The 19,740-nt window shown below is 42.4% G+C and overlaps 1 protein-coding gene across 1 annotated transcript in view; it reads left to right on the top strand.

Annotated features, from left to right (window-relative positions):
- The first annotated feature begins 7,526 nt into the window (after positions 1-7,526).
- The window catches only part of fgf14 (fibroblast growth factor 14), a 106,587-nt gene continuing 94,373 nt past the window's right edge, over positions 7,527-19,740 (top strand). Inside the window, exon 1 of the mRNA XM_053877101.1 lies at positions 7,527-8,275. Within this exon, the coding sequence (XP_053733076.1) occupies positions 8,065-8,275 (211 nt within the window). The 5' untranslated portion in view covers positions 7,527-8,064. The remainder of the gene's footprint in view (positions 8,276-19,740) is intronic.

The raw sequence follows: 19,740 nt of genomic DNA, 5'->3' as shown, positions 1-19,740 counted from the left end.
AGTCTTCTATAACTGCTTCGCTCATCATCTGAGTCTCTTCTTTCTTTCCCCTCATATCACAGTGGGTTTTGTTGGACCTTCAGGTGGCTGTTGGAATGAGAGTGTCTCCATGGGGGCGGAGGAAGAGAGATGGAAAAATAAATCCAAACAACCTATCATCTCTTCTCCCTCTTGATCCGCCTCCACATTTGTCAGACCAAAATTGAATCACTCTTCTCCAACCCGAGTCAACTCCTCTCCATCTTCACCTCCAACCCACCCCTCATCCTTCCCCCACATCTTCCCTACCTCAAAGACTCCTTATATTGTTCCCACCAAAGTTCTCTCCCCATTCCACTCCATAACCCTTTTCTTTTCCTCTACGACACACTGGTGCGTGCCATCTTGAATCAACCTCTTCTCTTCTTGACAGAATCGACTTTCTAGTGCCACACCAGTCTGGCTCCAAGGCAGGACGCTCAGCGGAAACAACCCCATCATGCGGTCACTGAACAGCCTCATTACGCTGATGACACACTAATATTCTCCTTCCTCTTGTCTGCGGAGCCTTAGTGACGTCTCTTTGTGGACTGAAACCCGCTTGACTCGTCCCTCCCAGCAAGAGCTGTCCCACCCTGGTGCCACCCTGAACATGGCCGTCAACACCAACTGCATTGTGACCTTTTTCCAAAGACACAAGAGATGTTTCTCTTCCCTCATCAAGTGCTTTATGCTGAGTGGACCGCTGGAACAAAAAAAGTAAATTAAATTTTCATCCCCCAAACACAGCAGGTTGATGAGAGTTGAGCGTAACACAATATGAAAATGCCTCCCAACTGATACGTCAAGAGTAGTTTTAAAGTCAACCCAATTTTCCCCTAATGGATGGTAGAATAGGTAACAACTCTGAGTGACTTTACTCTCGGCCTTGCCGCTCCATTAATGCCACTGAGCTACAGACGAATGGATGCGTTGACTCGGAAACAGACTCCATCCCTCTAAAAGTGGCTCCTTCTGATGACAGTTTGGCGCATACCTGCTTCACAACAGTGGGAGTTTGCCCCATTTCATTACTCACGTCTTCATTCCAGCGAGATCAGTGCTATGAAAGAGCATAAATAATGAAATACGCAGTCTTTACTGGTTAAAACAGACTTGCTGAGCGCTTACATAACGGCAGAGTGGCACACGAGGATGACAAATTAGCAGAGAAAGAAATGAACGCGCTGAACCAAAATAAAAGCAGTTTCCAAGCATAATAGCTTGTGTTCCTTCTTAGTGTTCTTCATATCACATTGTGGGCAGCATAGTGGGGGAGTGGTTAGTGCAGCAGCCTCACAGCACGAAGGTCCCCAATTTCAGTCCATCTTGAATTATTAAACAACAAAATCCCCAAACATTTTAGGTTCAAAACTCTAAAACAGACAAAATTCTACTTTAACTCCTTTGAAGAAATATCTATCAAGCCTTCAGGTGTTAGTTTCACAGGCTCCCAGTCTACTTTAGAAGCACCACCAATATTAAAACACTCTGAGAAACTACTTTCATGATATGATATAAGATGATTCTAATATATAACAATCGACTCTTAGTCACAAAACGAATCAACAATAATTAATTAAATAATTATTATAATATATAATAATTATATAATTAAAATTAAAATATTAATATTAAATGTTGATAGCAACAAAAGCTGGCTTCTCTTGGGTTGTAAGAAACAAACAGAAAAAAAGATGAGGAGAAACAGGATTGAAAAAAAAAACAGTTCAACAATAAATAAAAAAAAAACAACTCTTGAAAATAAACATGACCAAAAAAATATTTTAAATGAATGAAAACGACAGATGATGAGTCTTCAAAAATCTGATTTGAACACAAAAATGACATCACTAAATGGAAGGCTGCTATTTTTGAAATTCATCATGTGTAAACTCAGTATACCTAGATTTAGTGGTGTAATATTTATGTCATGTATGATAGAATGCGCCTCAAAATTATGAAGTTATCCCCACTAAAGTCATTCATTTATCTTCACCAAAGAAGAGACACTTTGGCACACAGTGTGTTTAAGAATCTCTATCCTTGTGAGGTCCAAACCTGGGCAAAACACCACCTTGTGGGACCCTTCTGCCAGACCCCATAAGTTAAAGCCTCAATTTGAGGATGAGGGCTTCAAAATAACTGGGTCATTATGATAGGGTTTCAGTTTGTTTCAGAGTCCTGGTTAAGGTGAGCCATGTGTTTTGGATGGTTAAGTTTATGGTGAGAGGCTGAGGACAGCATTATGGCAATGAGTGGTCCTCACAAAGATAGGAATACAAACACATGTGTGTGTGTGTGTGTGTGTGCATATGTATAGTCACCATCTGAACAGGTACAAGTTAAAGTCTGTGTCCAGAGAGTAACAGAAGCAGTTCAGATGAGTGAGAGAGAGAGAGACCGAGCTCGCGTATTGATTATCTTGTTGGCACTGCAGGAACCTATCGATTGCATGACGGCACACAGCTGTATGTTCTGGTGCAAACTCATGAGCCGTACTGCACAATGATGTACACATATACATCTCACCGAGGTCACAACCAGTCACACAGAACAAACACTTCCTGTGTACGCAGGCATCCAACTGCACCACTAAACAAGCAAATCTAAAGTAGGTTTTGGACCCAGTTCTTTCATTCATCCAAGTTCATATCTGAGCCAGATACGAGAGGTTTCCTCCCTTAACATAGCTTATCAGTGTGTGTCTCCAATAATACAAATATGAAACTTAATAACAGCTAAAATGACTGCAGAGAACAACACGTAAGACACTGTCACGCTACTCGCTGTTTTTTTTTCCTAGAGAAGAAACGTGGGAAAACCCCATGGGTGCTGACACAGCAAAATCTTCCAATCTTGTTTCCTGTCTATAGACCCTGTCGAAGTCGATCCAAACATCATTCCTTCAAATCTTACCACCTACTTCCCCCTCCAGCTACGGACCACGGTAGGATGACGGATGAAAGCGAAATCATGACTGACCGGGGATCAGATGAATGTGCCTGCGATTGTGTGTGCTGAGATGCAGCCCGCACTTCTTCCTACACCGCGTGTTGGGGTGACTTCAGCGAGGTGACTCTTGTTATAGTCTCATCCAAGGAGGATTGTGTTGTTAAAAGTGTGGGTGTCCGCAGTAGTATTAGTCACAATGTGGGAGCATGAGTGCTCTTCACTTCACATTCCATGATGTGAGATGTTCCACCCTAAACACTTGACACATCCACGGCTCGGTTTGTTGATGTAAGCGTCACCTGCTCATGAAAATCATGCCTCAAATCTCTTTCACTCCTGCGGTTAATTGAATCCCAACGCCTTCATTTTTAAACACGTCTGCAACTCTCCTCCATGCCCCAGTTCACTTTGATTCCGTACTTCAGCTGAGCTCTGGATCATGTCGGAAAGGACGAGTCTCCATGAGTCAACATTCCTTTGAAGGAAGCCATGGTTGATATACACAAGCTGATTCTGTTGTGATGCTAATGCTCGATTACTTCTGTCACGCAGGTCGTGTGATCATAAGTTTTTCTGCTCTTCTGTGAGGAAAATAACTAAAAACATGTAAGAATGAATGTCAATACAATGTTCAGGAAAGGGTTCTTAGCAAGGGCGGCCCAAGACATGGACAAAATGGGCAGGGGCCTATAGGGAAACAAAGAAAAACAAAACAAAAAACATCTCTAAAAAAAAAAAATAAAATGATTGATTTCTTATGGACTATTGGCAAATTGGTGCCACAGTTGGAGGCATTAAAACAGCTTGCAGTTGTGGCACAACACACTCACACTCCTTGTGCTTCAATGGTTTTTGATCCAACCAGTGAAGCACTACCAATCATTGTCAGTGTGGCGCTGCTTGTTTCTGCTGACCCTCATTGGTTCAACTATATGTGCTTGGACCAAAACTCTGCACCAACTCTCTGAGGCCTGGTTCAGCCCACATTAGGTGGTCAGCTCAGATGCATGCTTCACATTCTCGGGCGATTCCCATAAAGTGGAATAAAAACAGAGTCAGGGTTTGAGGTTAAGAAATGTGCAGGCATTCGTTGTTTGACACAAAAGAAAATGGCTGCTATTTGATGCCTTTGGCATGACAATGTGTTGGTACACTTTTCTTGTTCCCTTCTACTCGTCGTCCATGTTGATTTTCATTGACTGACCTACAGCCTGAACTAGGCGCTGACTCTGAAATGACACCGTTTCTTAGCTCCATTGAACTAGCGCCATCGACAATTTCGGATGCTAAAACAGGTATTGAATTTTCTAGCTATAATACGAGTACATGAATAGTACTTCTAACACAATAGCGGCGTGAAGGAGCAGTTCAGTGGAGATCTGCACTCTCTGAGCCTTTTTCCAGAGGGTTTTCCAGTGGCACTCTGCCAGGTGAATGTCCCAGACTCGCCTCATAAAAGTGTTTTCTATTCTCACTCAGTTTTAACGTCCATATTTTCCACTTTCTTATCACCAATACAAACCTCCATTCATCCTGTACGCATCAAACACGCCGATAATAACACAGCAAAACTGCAACCTGTCAATTCATCTGGCTGCACTTTAAATCCTCTCCGTCATTAGGGGAGAAGAAGCTGTTAAAACTCACGAGGGAGCTCCTTCCTGCCGCACCGCAGCCCAGGCAATCAAAAACAAGTATTCTAATGCACCTTGACAAGATTGTCAGCTGATACCCTCCTGGGTCCAATAATACTTTACATTATAGTGGATGGATCAATAGAATGGATGAGAGGGGAGCAGAGATGCGTCTTCCGCTGGGGGTGATTTCACCGAGCGCTTGACCTCAGAGGACGCAGGTGGACGAGTGGAAACCACGAATCCATGAGCGCTCTGGATATCGCTCACACATGAAGAAGTTACATTTTCAGACTGGTGAATGAATTTAGGAACATCCCGTGGAAGGGTTGGTTCCCATTTCCTGAATGTCATTGCCTCACTTTAGAGAGACTGGGCTCCCCTCAATTTTTTATGGCTTTTCAGGCCCTGGCATTTTTCAAGAGCCTTTTCACTCTTAGCTCTGGCTCTTGATTTTTATTGCTATTTTTCTTTTTTTTTTTACCAGGTTCCCCTGCTCTCTTAGTTCCTCATTTTGATTTCTATCTTTTGTTTCACAGTTTTAAGAGCGTTGTTTGTGGAACCCAAAGTATCCAGCTTCCAAATTTCTGTTTCGCTTTGAGACTGCTTTGACTCATCTTGTCTGATATTATTTGACTCCTTATGTTCTTTACTAGTGGGTCAGTTTAGGTGATGATGCACTCTTTTTTTTTGCCAAGATTCATTTGGTCCGCACTCGGATTCTGTAAGTTAACGTACAGCAGTAATTTTCTGTAGTAGAGAAAATTCTGAAGCTCATGAACGCAGCATCCAGACACACTAGAGATATGTAGATCAGACCTTATCGGAGAGTGAGCATGAACAAAGCAGCGCAAACAGATGGAAACTATGAAGAGCAAAACTGAGACAAAGCGAACGGTGTTGCCTGTTAAACAATTTATTATTATTATTATTTTAGCCTGATCAGCTCAAGCAGAAGTGGAAGTGGACAAAAAGTATGTCTCACTCAGAGATATTTATAGAGGTTTCACTTAAAACATGTAATATGTCTGTTTTGCTGATGCTTTTATAGTAATCTAGTCTAAAGTAAAAGCCATTATAATCAATCTCACTCCACAGATGAAGCATATTGACAATCCTCAAATGGACTTTTCTTGTCCAATGGTGGCGCTGAAATCATTCCTTTTCGACTCATATGCTGACAGATTAGCTTTACATTAAATCAAATGTATCCCCTCACGCGACAGTCCTTGACACCGGAAAAGAATAATTGAGTTAGTGTCTGATATCTGTGAGCTCTGAGTTTAAAAAGCTGGTGATGTTGTTTGGTATATATGTAGCATCCGTAAGTATCATTTCCATATATACTTTAATAAATGCCAGACCTCATCCTGCCCTGTTTGGAAATACTGTAGATCATCACTTTCTTATCTGACTTCAACCTGACGAACAGGTGAGCCACAGCAGAGACACAAACATGTTGCACACACCCCTTTTGGAGCAACAAAGTCTCACCAGAGAAGAACACTGTCTTCTTCTCCACGACGCTGTGGTGGAAAACCTTGAAATCCTTTGAGAACGGCCGCTGTGCAGTGGAAACAGTTGTCATGAGCAACACTGAAGAGCACTTCGTCCTCAGAGATGCAGAAGCCAAAACAAACTGGAGGAAGCGTCAACATACGATACGTCATCAGAACACTTTCACCAGTGAGCGTCGCGGTCTAATTAAACCTCAGTTGTGCTGTATACTTCATGTACTTCTATGGTTTGCTTGACCTTTGACACAAGAGTCCATTCACCTTTGAAAAAGCAGGCGACACATCAGGGATTGATCCGACCTCAGCTTAAGTCCAACTGGTGTGGTTAACATCTATTCACTGTTGACTGTGCTCTTGGACCACGAGTGCTCTACAAAGCATCTGCATTGACTGACTCAACTGGAGGATTAGAAGTCGCTGCAATAACAAGGTGACTTTAGATGAAAGTGAGGTGCTTCTTTTTGATTGATTTTGTTTGACATGCCCAGTCGGACCAATTTATTATGAAGGTCTGTGCCCAAATCGTTCATTATTTAACACAATTTTGAGGCGCCCCATCCGGTGATAGCCCTGCGAATATGGGAGTAAACTGGTAGTATTCATTTGAAGTTTCAAGACTCAATCTCAGTACTTTATTGAATGTACTGATTTTTGAATGCATTTTTAGAATGCATATATATATATATATATATATATATATATATATATATATATATAGGTATATTTGATTTGGAGAGGGACTGCAACACCAAATAAAAAGTCTCAGCTCAGAATATTTTCCCATTGTGAAAATTACATAAATATAAAAAACGAATTAACTAAGATAGAAAAATACATAAATAAGGTGAAAATCATTATTTCACTTTGCTTTGTGAGATGAGCGTTAAAACTGAGTTGTTGATGGTGCTGAACACTTGAATATTTGTTGAAAATCTGACGTCATTACTTGGCCACAAGTTGTCAAGAAGTTGTGCAAATGCAGAATCAGTTCCAGGTGTGTGTCATTAGCAGGTCAAGCTCAGGTGGACATACAGGGGAGAACACAGGAAATGTAAATGAAACCAAAATAAAAGCGGATCATTACATGAGCATCTTAAATGACACCAACTTCCACTGGTTTAATACAGTTTTTGCCTTCAGTTAATGTGGTCATTTTTATTTTCTGCAGACAAATAGAATGGAACCATTTAATGAATGGAAAAGAAAAACAGCCGGGTTCCTTTAATCTGTCAGCTACCTCGGATTTGGGCCGTTTCTCCAAAAGTGGGTTGATGAAAACGTGCGGGAGCATCGGCGATGTGACCGGGCAGAAACCACGTGTTTACGTAATGGAAAGCCAATCTTTCAATGTAACCCCTCCTCTTCCTCCTCCTCCTCCTCCTCCCGGTCTGTTTCCACCAAGAGGTCCGACGCTGGAGGAGATTGATGCCAATGTTTCCAGCAGGATCACCGCACTTTTGGAGATGCTGCTGTTCTGACTGAGAGCTAAAACCCAGAGCGGGAGCGGGAAGCCACGCGCAGCAAAGTGTGGCTGGACGAGACTCGCTGCAGCGTGGGACTGACTGACTGACTGACTGCGGCGGCTGCTGCTGCTGCTGCTGCTGCTTCTGACCTCCAGCTGCGTGGATCGCCGTGGAATTGGACTTGCGATGTGTTGTTTTGTTGGGGGCATCACTGCAGCAGTGTGTGCATAGGATGCGTCCTCCCCTGGTCTGTGATGCCGAGCAGATCCACCCTCCTCTCCTCATGAACTAAAGCCGCGATCCCCGGATTTATTCTTTTAGTTTCTTTATTGTCTCCTCCCCGGTGCGACACATGCAACTGACAGAGTATATGTTCCACCATCGACTAGTTGAGGAGGCAGAAGAAGACACGCCAAGGGAAGAAGAGCGCGCAGCATCGCCACCTCAACATTTTATTTTGTGAATGACAGGACTTGGATGGACCTGATCTTGTCTATGATACAAGTCGAAGCCTGGGGAACTGTGTTATTATGCAACCGCAAGGATCCCATCTATACCTGGGTGTTTAAGCCGCTGGATTGCTCTTCGCCCAAATCAATGTGGTTTCTTTGGAACATTTTCAGCAAAGGAACGCATATGCTGCAGTGTCTTTGTGGCAAGAGTCTTAAGAAAAACAAGAATCCAAGTGGTGAGCCCGTCTTCCTTTTTTTTATTGGAATTCTTGGACTTGTGTGTTGCGGAGAGTGTGTGTGTGCTGTGGCGGATCTGCAATTGTCTTCATGCGGCGTGTGGATCAACTTATTCTGTGCAGATACTATCGGTCAGCTCGGATACGCGCAGCGCGCACACGCCACCCCCCTTAAAAAGCTCCCTGCGTCTGCACCGTGATCTTCTAACTTTTACAGAAATAAATACCGCTCTGGTGCGAGACGTGATACCACGCAGATCCAAGGTGATTTCTCCCTAAAGCAGAGCTGTCCTGCCTCCCACTGCAGCGCCCCCCCCCTCCCCTCCCACCCCACTCTGCTACTCTGTGTTTCTGCAGACAGACTCCACTCCTTCATGTCTGTCTGTGAACCATCATGCTGGTTACTTCCTGCAGACTCATGTGAAGCAGCGGCTCATGTGTGTGGCTCAAGCTCGCCTCACCACACTTGAGATTTCAACAGGCTCAATGTATTGGGGAACTACTTGTTACTTCATGCTGAGGCTTTGAAGGTGATGTGCTCAGCGGCGGTGGAGTTCCTCAACACTGCAACTGCAGTATAGTATATCATCATCATCATCATCATCACGCTGTAGAGGGACCATTTTTCCTCACTGACACTGCAGGAGTGATGTCAGAAGCTACTTTATGAGCCAAACACTACTGAAACCTGCGTCAGTGTGCGGGTAGATGGATGGGTTTCTGAGGATTATTTTTTCATTTTTGTCGATAGTAACACTGCTGCACGCCGGCATCGCACACATTTATGATATCAAAACTTCCATTATATTGAGTTATACTTTGCTAGAAGTGTCACTTTGTGACTGACTGGAGTGACATTTAGAAAGTATTTTATCAAAAGCCAAAAGAAAGAAAACTAACTTCTCATCTTGGTTAGATTTTAGTGTTTTTCTTGACCAATATTTGACATTATTTTTTTGACAGTCATGTGTGACTTTCCTGAACCCCAAACCAGGATGAGAGCTAAAATCTAGCAATATTTAGAGGCCAAAAATGGAGTGCCAACAACCTCCACACTGATGTGGCAGTCGCAAAGTGATAAGCAAAGTTCAATATTGGGGCTGGGAAAACTCAGCATCATCATGAAATGCAGGTCAGGTGACCTTTACAACCATGGTCTCCGAGTTGGAGCACTCTTATACACTGAAAATCATTGAGTCAATAAAAAAGAAATGGAATGTTGTGTGTATATACTCAATAAAGTATGAGCAAGTTACGTCGGAGTGATCTCATTTATAATTTGAGTAATTACCTGTATTATCTCGAGATTAGGGAACATATATTTCCAAAAACAAACTACTTATTAGCGAGTAATGAATCATTATGAAGCACTTCTTAGTGTCGAGTTTTGCCTGACTGCCTTTTAACCTTACTCTAAACAACATAATTTCTGATTATTGGCTGTAAATAAGCAAGTAATTAGTTTATTAACAGTTAATAAATATTCCCCAAACTAAAGTGATAACTTTGTTTATGTTCAGACAAAATAAAAACTCAAAAATTCACGACTACTTTTAAATAGGATCATCAGATCGACTCAGTAGTTTAACTTTTCTTTTTTCTTTTTTTCTCGATAATTTTAAGAGTAAAACCTTTCATAAAAAAAAAAAAAAAAAAAAAAAGCGCTGCCCAGTTTCAGTCTTTAGCACAAGAGGTTCGCCTCATAAAAAAGATGGATCCAAATGGGTAATTTCAGGCTGCTTTATTTTCAGCTGTCTCTCTTTTGCGTCTGCAATCCTAATGGAGATGAGTTGACAACCTTGTTCAGACCTCCTCATGCCATCTTGGCTTAAGCTTCCTAAAAAATGCCCCATGGCTCCAATGCACCACTGTTTGGATGACTCTTTGTTAGTTTTGTGGATGTTTTTGTTCTTAACTGGACCTTTAGCCTGTTTTTTCCTCTTTTTTATTTTGTGTTTGTTCTCTTCCTCCACGTCCGACCTGCTTCTCAAATATCAAAGTTACTCTGACAACCGCCCTGCATGCGTCCCTTACCGAGGTGATTCTCCTCCATCCTCATTTCCTCTCAAGCACAGCTGAATTTCTTCATAAAGGTCTCCCTGCGCTTGTACCGCAACTGAATTTCAATTCAATTTCCACCAGAACATGAGTGCTGTTTTCTTGCACCTCATTCAAAGGGCAACATAGATCATCTATTAGCAGTGGACTGTGGCTTATGTTGAACAGCATGAACACGCAAATCTACTCATATCTTCTTACTTTATGAATTACATCATCAATTCTGTCATTATTATACATCAGATCAAGCTCTCTCAGTGACTCCGGTTATATAACAGTGCATCCTCCGCCACTCCGTCCCGTGGCTTCTCTTCAGTTTGAGGACATAAATGAATTATTGAAGGAGCATTTATGAGATAATAGTGAGACCCCAGCTGCCTCGGATATATGTGGCTGCTCAACATTCAAATACTTTTATTGTCATCCGCGGTAGCCGCGGCTAGCTTCCTCACTGGGAATCGTACTGGGAATGCTAAGCGTTTCAATGCAACTATTGTGACTCAGTTCGAAAGTGATGACTCAGCCCACGACCAGGTGGGTCGACCAACCAACCTGTGCTTTCAGCGGGAAGGTAAAGAGTGACAAGAACGTTATTACTTATGAACCAGTTTAACCAGGAAGTATTTTTTTTCCCAGGAGTCTTTGCATATGTGTCAGGAAATGCTGGAGAAATAGCAGTTTTCTCTGTTGTGTTAAAATCGCGGGCAGGGGGCCAAATTTAGCACAGCATGTCAAGTATTTGATGGGTTGTTTTTTAGACTGTGAATGTTGTTGCTAGGAGATACTTTGCAAAAGTCTGTTGTTTTATGGTTAATTTGAGGTCAGGTTTGTGTGGCAATGCCAACTTGCTGCAGATCCTCCCTAAATCCTTAGTTTGGTTACCAATGCTAATTTTGGTTAGCAACGCTAATTTGAGTCAGGAATGCTAATTTCGTTTAGCAATGCTAATTCAGCTCTGTGGTCCCATCTACTTGAACATCTGATGAAAAATGGAAGTGTGTCTCTCTTTTCAAACAGTCAATGAGGAAGAAAATCATCCACTATGTTAAACGCAGCAAGCGATTCAGAAATGTTTGACAAAATGTAATTCGTTCCCTGTTTGCGCAGGGATCTTGAAGGCATCACGGTTGTTAAAGTAAGCGACTCAAAGTCAGGTGAAAAAAAAACAATTTGTGGTGAGCTTAAAGGCTTTTATCTGAGGTTGGTGGTGCGCAGCCCAGGGGCCACAGCCGAACCTTTGCCAGTATTTATGTGGCCCTCAAGGACTCAACGGCAATTACAATTTAAATTCAGAATTTATATCATGAGGCGTTTTTTTTCCCCCCTTTCTTTTTGTTTTAAAATGACATTCTTGTTGATGAGTCATGCTCATTTTAACAGTACTTTTGTCCCTCCAATTAAATAAATAAAACACATGGTACCTTTTAAAATCATATTTACACCCAATATTATGAAGACACATACCACTTAAAAAGATTTACAATATTTGTAATTTATACTGAGATTCTTGATATAAAATAAAATCAATCAAAATGTAAGAAGAATTAAGAATCTTTTCATTTCTTCTGTCTATCGGCTTGGCGTCCCCCCACATTAGTCACAGTATATGTGGTCCCCAAGGAAATTAAACTGCCCACCCCTGGTTTATATACTGTCTTGATTTCATATAGTGGTTTATAGAAAGTAATGAGACTATTATGTTCTTGTTTCCGCTTCTGTTTTTATACTTGAATGCACATACACAATGGTGAAGTTTATATCGAGACGACAGTGTATCTGTTGATACCATATCAACAAAATGACTTCATGAAAATTACATATATATAAATATATATATATATAATTTGTGCTTATAACTGAAGGATGCAAGATGTGTTTGTTATAGTACTTTCTTTTTGAAGTACACTTAATTTTGTGGGAAGTAATAGTAATAATAATAATAAAACACATGGATTGCAGAATTTTGCTTTTATTTTGATAAAAAACCTCAGCAACAACCACAACAACAACAAAATAGAAGCAGCCAGATCTTTCATTGTGATTACTTTCAAATGTCTTGTCCAATGTACAGTATTACTGATTCAAGAGATTTGTTCACCACACATTATAAATGTTAAAAGTTGTACAACGAACCCCAGCATTTCTGTCCGTACTGGCATGTTAGACTCCCGTGGTTAGACTGACATCACCAAAGCATACATTGTCAAACCATGACAGCAAACGGCAAGCAGAAAACAGCCTCTTTAAGATCCAATTCATGTGTGAAAATGCGCCAACAAACCTGGACTACAACACAGATGTTTCAGTGTTGACAAAGACCGACTGTCATATTGAAACAGCCTGCTCGGATTAGCTTTTGTTCTCGCTTTTATGCTGCTTAAAATTGAAACCTGTGCGCTAAAAACCCAGGTCTGCTCCGCTCCGGATCCGGGGGAAACCACTGGCCGACTGAACATTGACAGCGATGGTTCATTTAGTGAACATCTCGGCGTCAAGTGCCTGGCCCTGCTGACACAGTCCGCATCTTGGCCGCATCTTTGTTTCCCAGGAAGTTCTGTTCCACTGATTCAGCACAAATCCCGGCCACTTCCAGCCCGTTCTTCCGTAATGAGCCTCTACAAGGTAAACGTGGGCTGTTGGGGCTTTTAGAAGGCACATGGCTTCAGCCTTGATCCATCGGCTGTTAGACAGGGATTGAATTGGGAAGTAATGTTCTTGCAGGGCTTTTCTGCTGAACTGCAATCAGCCTGTTATTAGCCCCAGACCCCACTGTGTCTCAGCCTGTCAGCTCATCAGCAGTTTCGCTTCACAAACCTGAGCGCTGATTGTTTCATACAATGCTGTTGATCTGTCACAAAGATAAACACCTCCTGCAGGATGTTTGATCCGAGACGGTTCATGACTCCTCGGAGAGCTGGAGCCGCTCGGGTCGGACCTGTTGGTCAAGAGTTCTCATCGGTAACAACAGAAGAGGCTCTTCTTCATTCAATTTTGGAGATTTTCCTTGCGCTGGGATCCACTTGCTATGGTGTGGCTTCACACGGGTGAGGTTTGTTGGTTCATCTGCTCACTGTGAGATTATAGACCTCAATAGAGCGCAGTGTGTGGATTTGAATGTGTCTATTTTGCGAGGGTTATTAAATAAGCCTGAGCACAAATGCACAAGTTGAAAGAACAGACGATGGTTCAGTTTAATACAAAAGTCCAACATACAGACTCACAATCCAAAATGCTAGGACTGCAAATATCTCAATCCAAACAACCAGTAGGAGACCAAAATCCTCAGCATTCCAAAGTCCAAAGCATCTACCAAACCGGGGAAAAATGGAACCAATGGAGCAGAAGCTCCAAAAGAAAATCTCACATGATAGTCAGTACATTCATGTGGTACAAAGAAACACCAAACGTGGGCACCAGGGCAAAAAGTCAAGAGGTCAAGATACGTACGGTCTCACGGGGGTTTATTCCAGTAGAGACAATCTGGCACAGGAGCCCGGGACCAGGTGGCACATGTATCTGCCGCAGTTGATTGGAGATCGCTCCCAGCTGTGTGCCATTAGTGGATGTTGGAAACAGGCAAGGAAAGGGATGTGTGGGGCCAAAATAAATCAAAATAAAAGCAGATAATAACATTATTGTTATTGTTTTTTTATGGGAGTCATCTCAAACCATAACCTGGATGACAACAGTGATACTTCGATGATATATTGTTCTTCTTCTTGAGATGACCTGAAACTCCGAAACCTTCTGGAGATGCTGCCTTTTCTTAGAAGGGTACAGGCGTAAGGATTTTTAAGATGAAGATAAACATAGACATGAAGATAAACAAGTGATAACTTAATGACAGGAACTTAAATGCTGCTGTAAACTCGCCCATGTAGAGGGACAATGGGCGTGAGATTTATTTACTTTTAAACCACCCCCTTCACTTCCTGGTTTCTCAGTCAGCTACATTCTGTTCCACGTTACAGACCAAGTCGAGTGATTGAACATTTGCAATTGTGCTGTTCAATTCCTGTCGTCTCCAGACCAGAGGATTATGTTATAGCATAATTTCATTTGAGATCACTTGGATGTGGGTGGTGTTTTGGTTTGTCAACAGCACGACTCAAGAGGTTGTGGTTACTGCCTAGCCCATAACTGCCCTCTGCCTTGACCACATCCCCTACTCTCCCCCCTCCAAAAAACCCACATTTTAACCCCAGTTTTAGCGCACAACGTTCAGCTCGATGGAGATAGATTTGCCTGCTTCACATACCAAACCGTTATTGTCTTCCTTCTTCGACACCTGTTCATGGTCTTAAGCAGTTAAGCACTCACTGTCGGCTCTCAAGTCTTTGTGAAGTAATGATGTATCTAAGTGGAAAAGATGGTGAAATATAATTGTACCCCTCAGCTGTCCTGAGCTGCAGCGATCGGTGCACAAGTGACCACTTACTTGTCATGATGGGACTTCACTGACGGTGTTTAATGTGAGTGATGTAATGAGAGAAGTTGGCTGGTAAAGCCGTGAGGCAAGAATCCAGTCGGACTGGCTGTGGTGGTAAAGGTCTGAGACCAATGAAGGGATGGTTAGAACCTAAATCTTAAAAGTGTTTTTGAGCCACTGTTGAAGTCATGCTACAGTGAGACCTTGCAGCAGGTTGAAGTGGCTCTTGAATGTGTGTAATGTTTCTGTATTGTGTACATCATCTCAACACACTGTGTAATCTGCAGTAATGTTTGTGATAAAAAGGTGGCTGAGCACAGGCTGCTGTTTGGCTGGCTATGCATCAAACAGAGCCACGGGGTCCTTGAGGTCCTGGGCTTATTTTGAGGGGGCCGACACAGCACCAAATGTGGTAGTTTTTACTGGTCGTGAGCCATGCTGTGGATTCCTCCTTCCGTTTTCTGGGGGAACACCCAATAATAATCATTTCAGCGGGTCCTGGATCTGAGTAGGAGCACCTTTTTCTTGACGTGGAGGGCTTTACTTTTCCTCTGTCTGGAGGACAAGCTCCTTAACTGTGGGGGGGGGTGGGGAAGATAAAAGGGGAAAGAGCTGGAAAGGAATGATGGTGTCTATGTGGTGGTGTCGGTGGCCAAGGTGGACCTGGTTTTTAGCTTGGGTTTTTTCCATTCTCAGTACCCAGATTAAATATATTTCTATGTACTAAATTTGGCCCTAAAAAGTTTGCTGGGCCGCCGGTTGGACTGTGCCTGGACCATCGTGATTTAGTTTGACTCCCCTGATCATAGGAAGGATCTCATTTACAACCTAGCGTCAGGAGATTCCCCTCTTTTCCTTTGCAGAACCTTGGACTATGAGTTCTGACTCATTTATGGCCAACATTACGTACAGATCTGCATGCGGACAGAGCCTTCTGTCTGTGCTCTGTGTTCATTTTGTCCGAATTTCTACGTGTTTCCACAAACGGAGCAGTACCGCCGGAAACCGTGAGGGCCAGTGTTGCTGTTACTACCCGATACATAGCTCTAATGAGAAAGGAAGAGGACGTAATAATTTCAGTTGCAATATATTTAGCGGCCTCACCAACCACTGCCACCTACAACGCTGCCTGCGTTACGTCTTTCGTGGAAGAGGTACGTGATCAATACTTCTTCCACAGCCACCATCGTGGTGTTGGAGTTTGTCGCCACCCCCTCTGGTGGATATATTGGTGAACAGCAGTGCCATTGCAAAAATAACACATGGACATATGTCATCATTGACGGCAACGTTATTTAAAATGGACAGATTTTCGTATCTAAATAGACCTTTAAACTGTTTGAGTGACTAAGGTTTCACTCTGGTGGATCAACAACATGCAGTTTGGGTTCTGAACCTCCGTTTGAGCCACATGATTCAGCATCAAACCCACTCTGACTTTATTCATGTTTAATATTTTCTCACATTCTACATATGCAATATATATGTCTAGAACCATTCTGTGCTGAAAGAATTATTGTAGAACCCAAAAATAACTGTGAAAGCTCTGGCCTTTGTGTCATAATTATAATGTCATACTTGGCTCTGATCTCTTGGAAATATTGAACTTGACAAATTTCCCTTCACTGGTGCTGGATGCTTGCAGAGGCTGATGCACGGCAGTTTGTGATTTTACTGTACATTTGGACCTTTGCACTTGTAATGAAGTCATTACGGATTATGGTGACCTTCTGCTGACTTCAGTGCAGTATCGTAATGGTTCCTACAGTGGCTGGAACATGAAGTATATATTATTTCTGAAGGTTTTCAGAACATAGTTTGACATTGTGTAGCTATTCATGCTGCTTGTTCTGACCTTTGCACAAGACAGAACCACATGGAGGAAGACAGCTTGGACTAATGCAGCCCTATACTTGGTGCTGGTCACCGTCGACAGACATCAACTCCGCCCCAATATATGGTCATCTTCTCCTGCTTCATTCCCTGAAGAGGGTCTCTGGTACTTTGGTACCAACCAACCTATCACAGGTACACAGACCTCACACCTGTGTGTCATGATTCGAGCGAAGCGGGACCCAAATGCTGACAGGAGACCAGAGGAACAAACAAAGTCCAAAAACTGAAGAGGTCACTGAACCGGGAGAGATACACAAACGAAATGAAATCCCACCGAACAGGGAGATCGCGAGCGAGGAATCTGAAAATACAAAAACATGATGGTCAGGAAAACAACATAACCACAAATGCGGTCGGCAGAACGAACTCACGAGGGATAAACAACAAAATCAGAGGAAATAGGAAACACGTGGAGATCGGAAACAAACAAAGGTTAGGAACACTAACTCAGGCACCAGGGAAAAAAACCAAGGGATCCGAAAACACGAGAGTGAGCGGATGGGGAGAAGGAAATGACCTGATAATGGGTAGATTCGATCTGGCACCCATTGCTGGAACCAAGGTGCTTAAGAAAAGGCCGATGGTCGAAGGCGAAGCTCCAACGAATCAGGGAAGGTGAAGGAGGTGAAAACGGAGGTGATGCAAAATAAAAGCGAATCATGACACTATGGACAATTTAGAGTACTCAGTCAAACCCAGCATGTATTTGGACTGTGGGAGGAAAACAGAGTGCCCAGAGGGAGCATACACATCCACACAGAAAGGCTGAGGTTGAATCATTTTTGTTGTTTTGTTTTTGTTGCCGCATGCTCATTCGAGATTATGACCAGATTAACTCATCGCATGTATCTTCTTATTTAACAGTGTTTGTATATGGACTTGTGAAACAAATCTTCCCAGTTAGAACAGCTCAGCACTGCAGCCTTGGATCAGAACCACAACGTGACAGCTGGCTGTTTATGCTCATGACCTGACCGCGAGGGAGAATTCTAACAACTGTGAGACTTCCTCTCGCTGACAGGTCAACAAGAAACATCTTTTTTGGGGGGCTTTACAGTGGCTCCACCAGCGACTCCACTGTGGATTTAATTTGAGTCTGGCTTATGTTCACCTGCGCCCATGATGAGATTCTGCAAGTGTGCCTTCAGGAGAAGGAGATACGGGCTGTGATAGAGGAGAAGAAAAGCCAGGAAAGGACAAACAAAAGCTGGATAGAATATAAACAGCATATTTAATGATGTAATGGCTGGTTCCACGGGCTCAGTTGGAGCTTGATAGGCATCATGATGTCGGCTCTGGTCCCTTTACCTGGAGGCTGCTGTATCCTGTTTTAATTCCAAGCCTGCTTTCAGTCATTAGTTTTATCTGTTCTGTTATAATAAATCAAACTTGCCTTCCAAGTTGAACAAGGCTGGCAGTGATTTTCATTTGTTAGTGCACTTACAATGGAAGTCAATGGAGAAAACTCAATTTTTAACTCACTGTCTCATGGCTACAACCTGACAAAAGCTGCCTGGATCCTGAAAGTTTCAGCGGAAAGTTCTTGGTGTTCTGAACTTCTTTGACCGCTAACATGTAGAAGGCGAGGTGACCCTACCACCATCTGGTCGCCGCATGAGCAGTGTCTCTGAAGTAGACTTAAATCAGGCCTCTTGTGTCGACACAACATGACTGCTGTCGTTGGTTTGCTCTCACAGAATAGCGAACCTCCGTCGGAAACAAATCTGGGATTATGTCTTTCTCATGTCCTCAGTTCGGGTCGTGTGTGACAGGTTTCGAGTTCCTGTCACCTTCACACGGCTTCTTTAGATGTGTCTTCAGCGTAATCTTATTCAGACTTCAGGGCCATGTCGATGAATCTGATCCCATGTCAGTTTATGAATGCATGTCGCCGTGTTCATCTGATGATAGGATTGTTACTCTGTCACTACTCTGGTGGTAGATAACACACTAATGCTATTTGGATATTCAACATGTCATTACTTTCCCTCCTGTGTTTGACATCACACGTGTTGCCTTCAGGACTTTCAAAATTGAATATTGATCTCTTTCTCCAACGAAAGGTTGAAAAGGTTGATCTCAAATCGCCATCAATCTTCGTACTAACTTTCTTGAACATGACGTCCTTCCTTTTCCTTTGCCAGATGTCAATTATTGATCATTTCTCATTCATGATCTGCTCTGCTGGGGAACAATAAGAGGGAAACCTTGAATGGGTAGCGCAACATTAGTGTGTTGTAGGCTTTAGTTTAGGGCCCGTCAAGCTACGGTCATGCCAAATATAAGATTGTTTAAATTCACAATTGAATACAAATATTGGAGCATAGAAAAATTTTGTTACACCGAGAAATTATATACTTAAAATGTTAATCAATTATACATTATTGTATGCATCATTTTGAAGGATTTTCAACATAAATAATAAATATTGGAAGATATTATTATTATAAACTGGTGAATATCTGGTGACACACAATATAAAGTCACTTTAATATTCAGTATTTTTCTCCAATATCTTTCAATTATTTCTCTTTAGCGCCATAGAATATTGTTGAAATGAGTTAAAGAAACTTATATTTGAAAAATATTAAGTGATGACGACCTGCAAAAAAGTATGCACCGTAATATCCGGACTATAAGCTGCAACTTTTTTTTCGCAGTCTGAGCCCTGCAGCTTATACAACAGTGCAGCTAATATATGGATTTTAACAGGCTGAAATCAGATTAAATCAGAGGCTATATATTTACTGTTAAAGTGCTCATAATGCACTGTTTTCACCCATGTGTCCACAGCTGCATTAACAGAGTGGATCTCCTGGAGGTCTGGAATTGAGAAGCAGCAGCTGAGACCGTCAGTGACGTCGGAGGATGGGCAGACCGCCACCGGACCGTGGGCCAAAAACAGCACATTTTGAGGGCTTTAATTTGAATAAAAGACGTCAGACGCTGTCTTGAGATGACGTGCGTACGGCTCAAAAGTCCCACGTGAACACAAGCAAGTCGGATTTTAGCCGTTGGAAGCTGCACCTTGTCTATTGTGAGAACAGTGTGGATAAAACAAGTATTACGCAGCTTGTTTTCG

The sequence above is a fragment of the Synchiropus splendidus genome, chromosome 10 (assembly GCF_027744825.2).
Source record: "Synchiropus splendidus isolate RoL2022-P1 chromosome 10, RoL_Sspl_1.0, whole genome shotgun sequence".
Lineage (NCBI taxonomy): Eukaryota > Metazoa > Chordata > Actinopteri > Syngnathiformes > Callionymidae > Synchiropus > Synchiropus splendidus.
The sequence above is the reverse complement of the archived record's forward strand: the minus strand, read 5'-3'. Positions and strand labels throughout refer to the sequence as shown.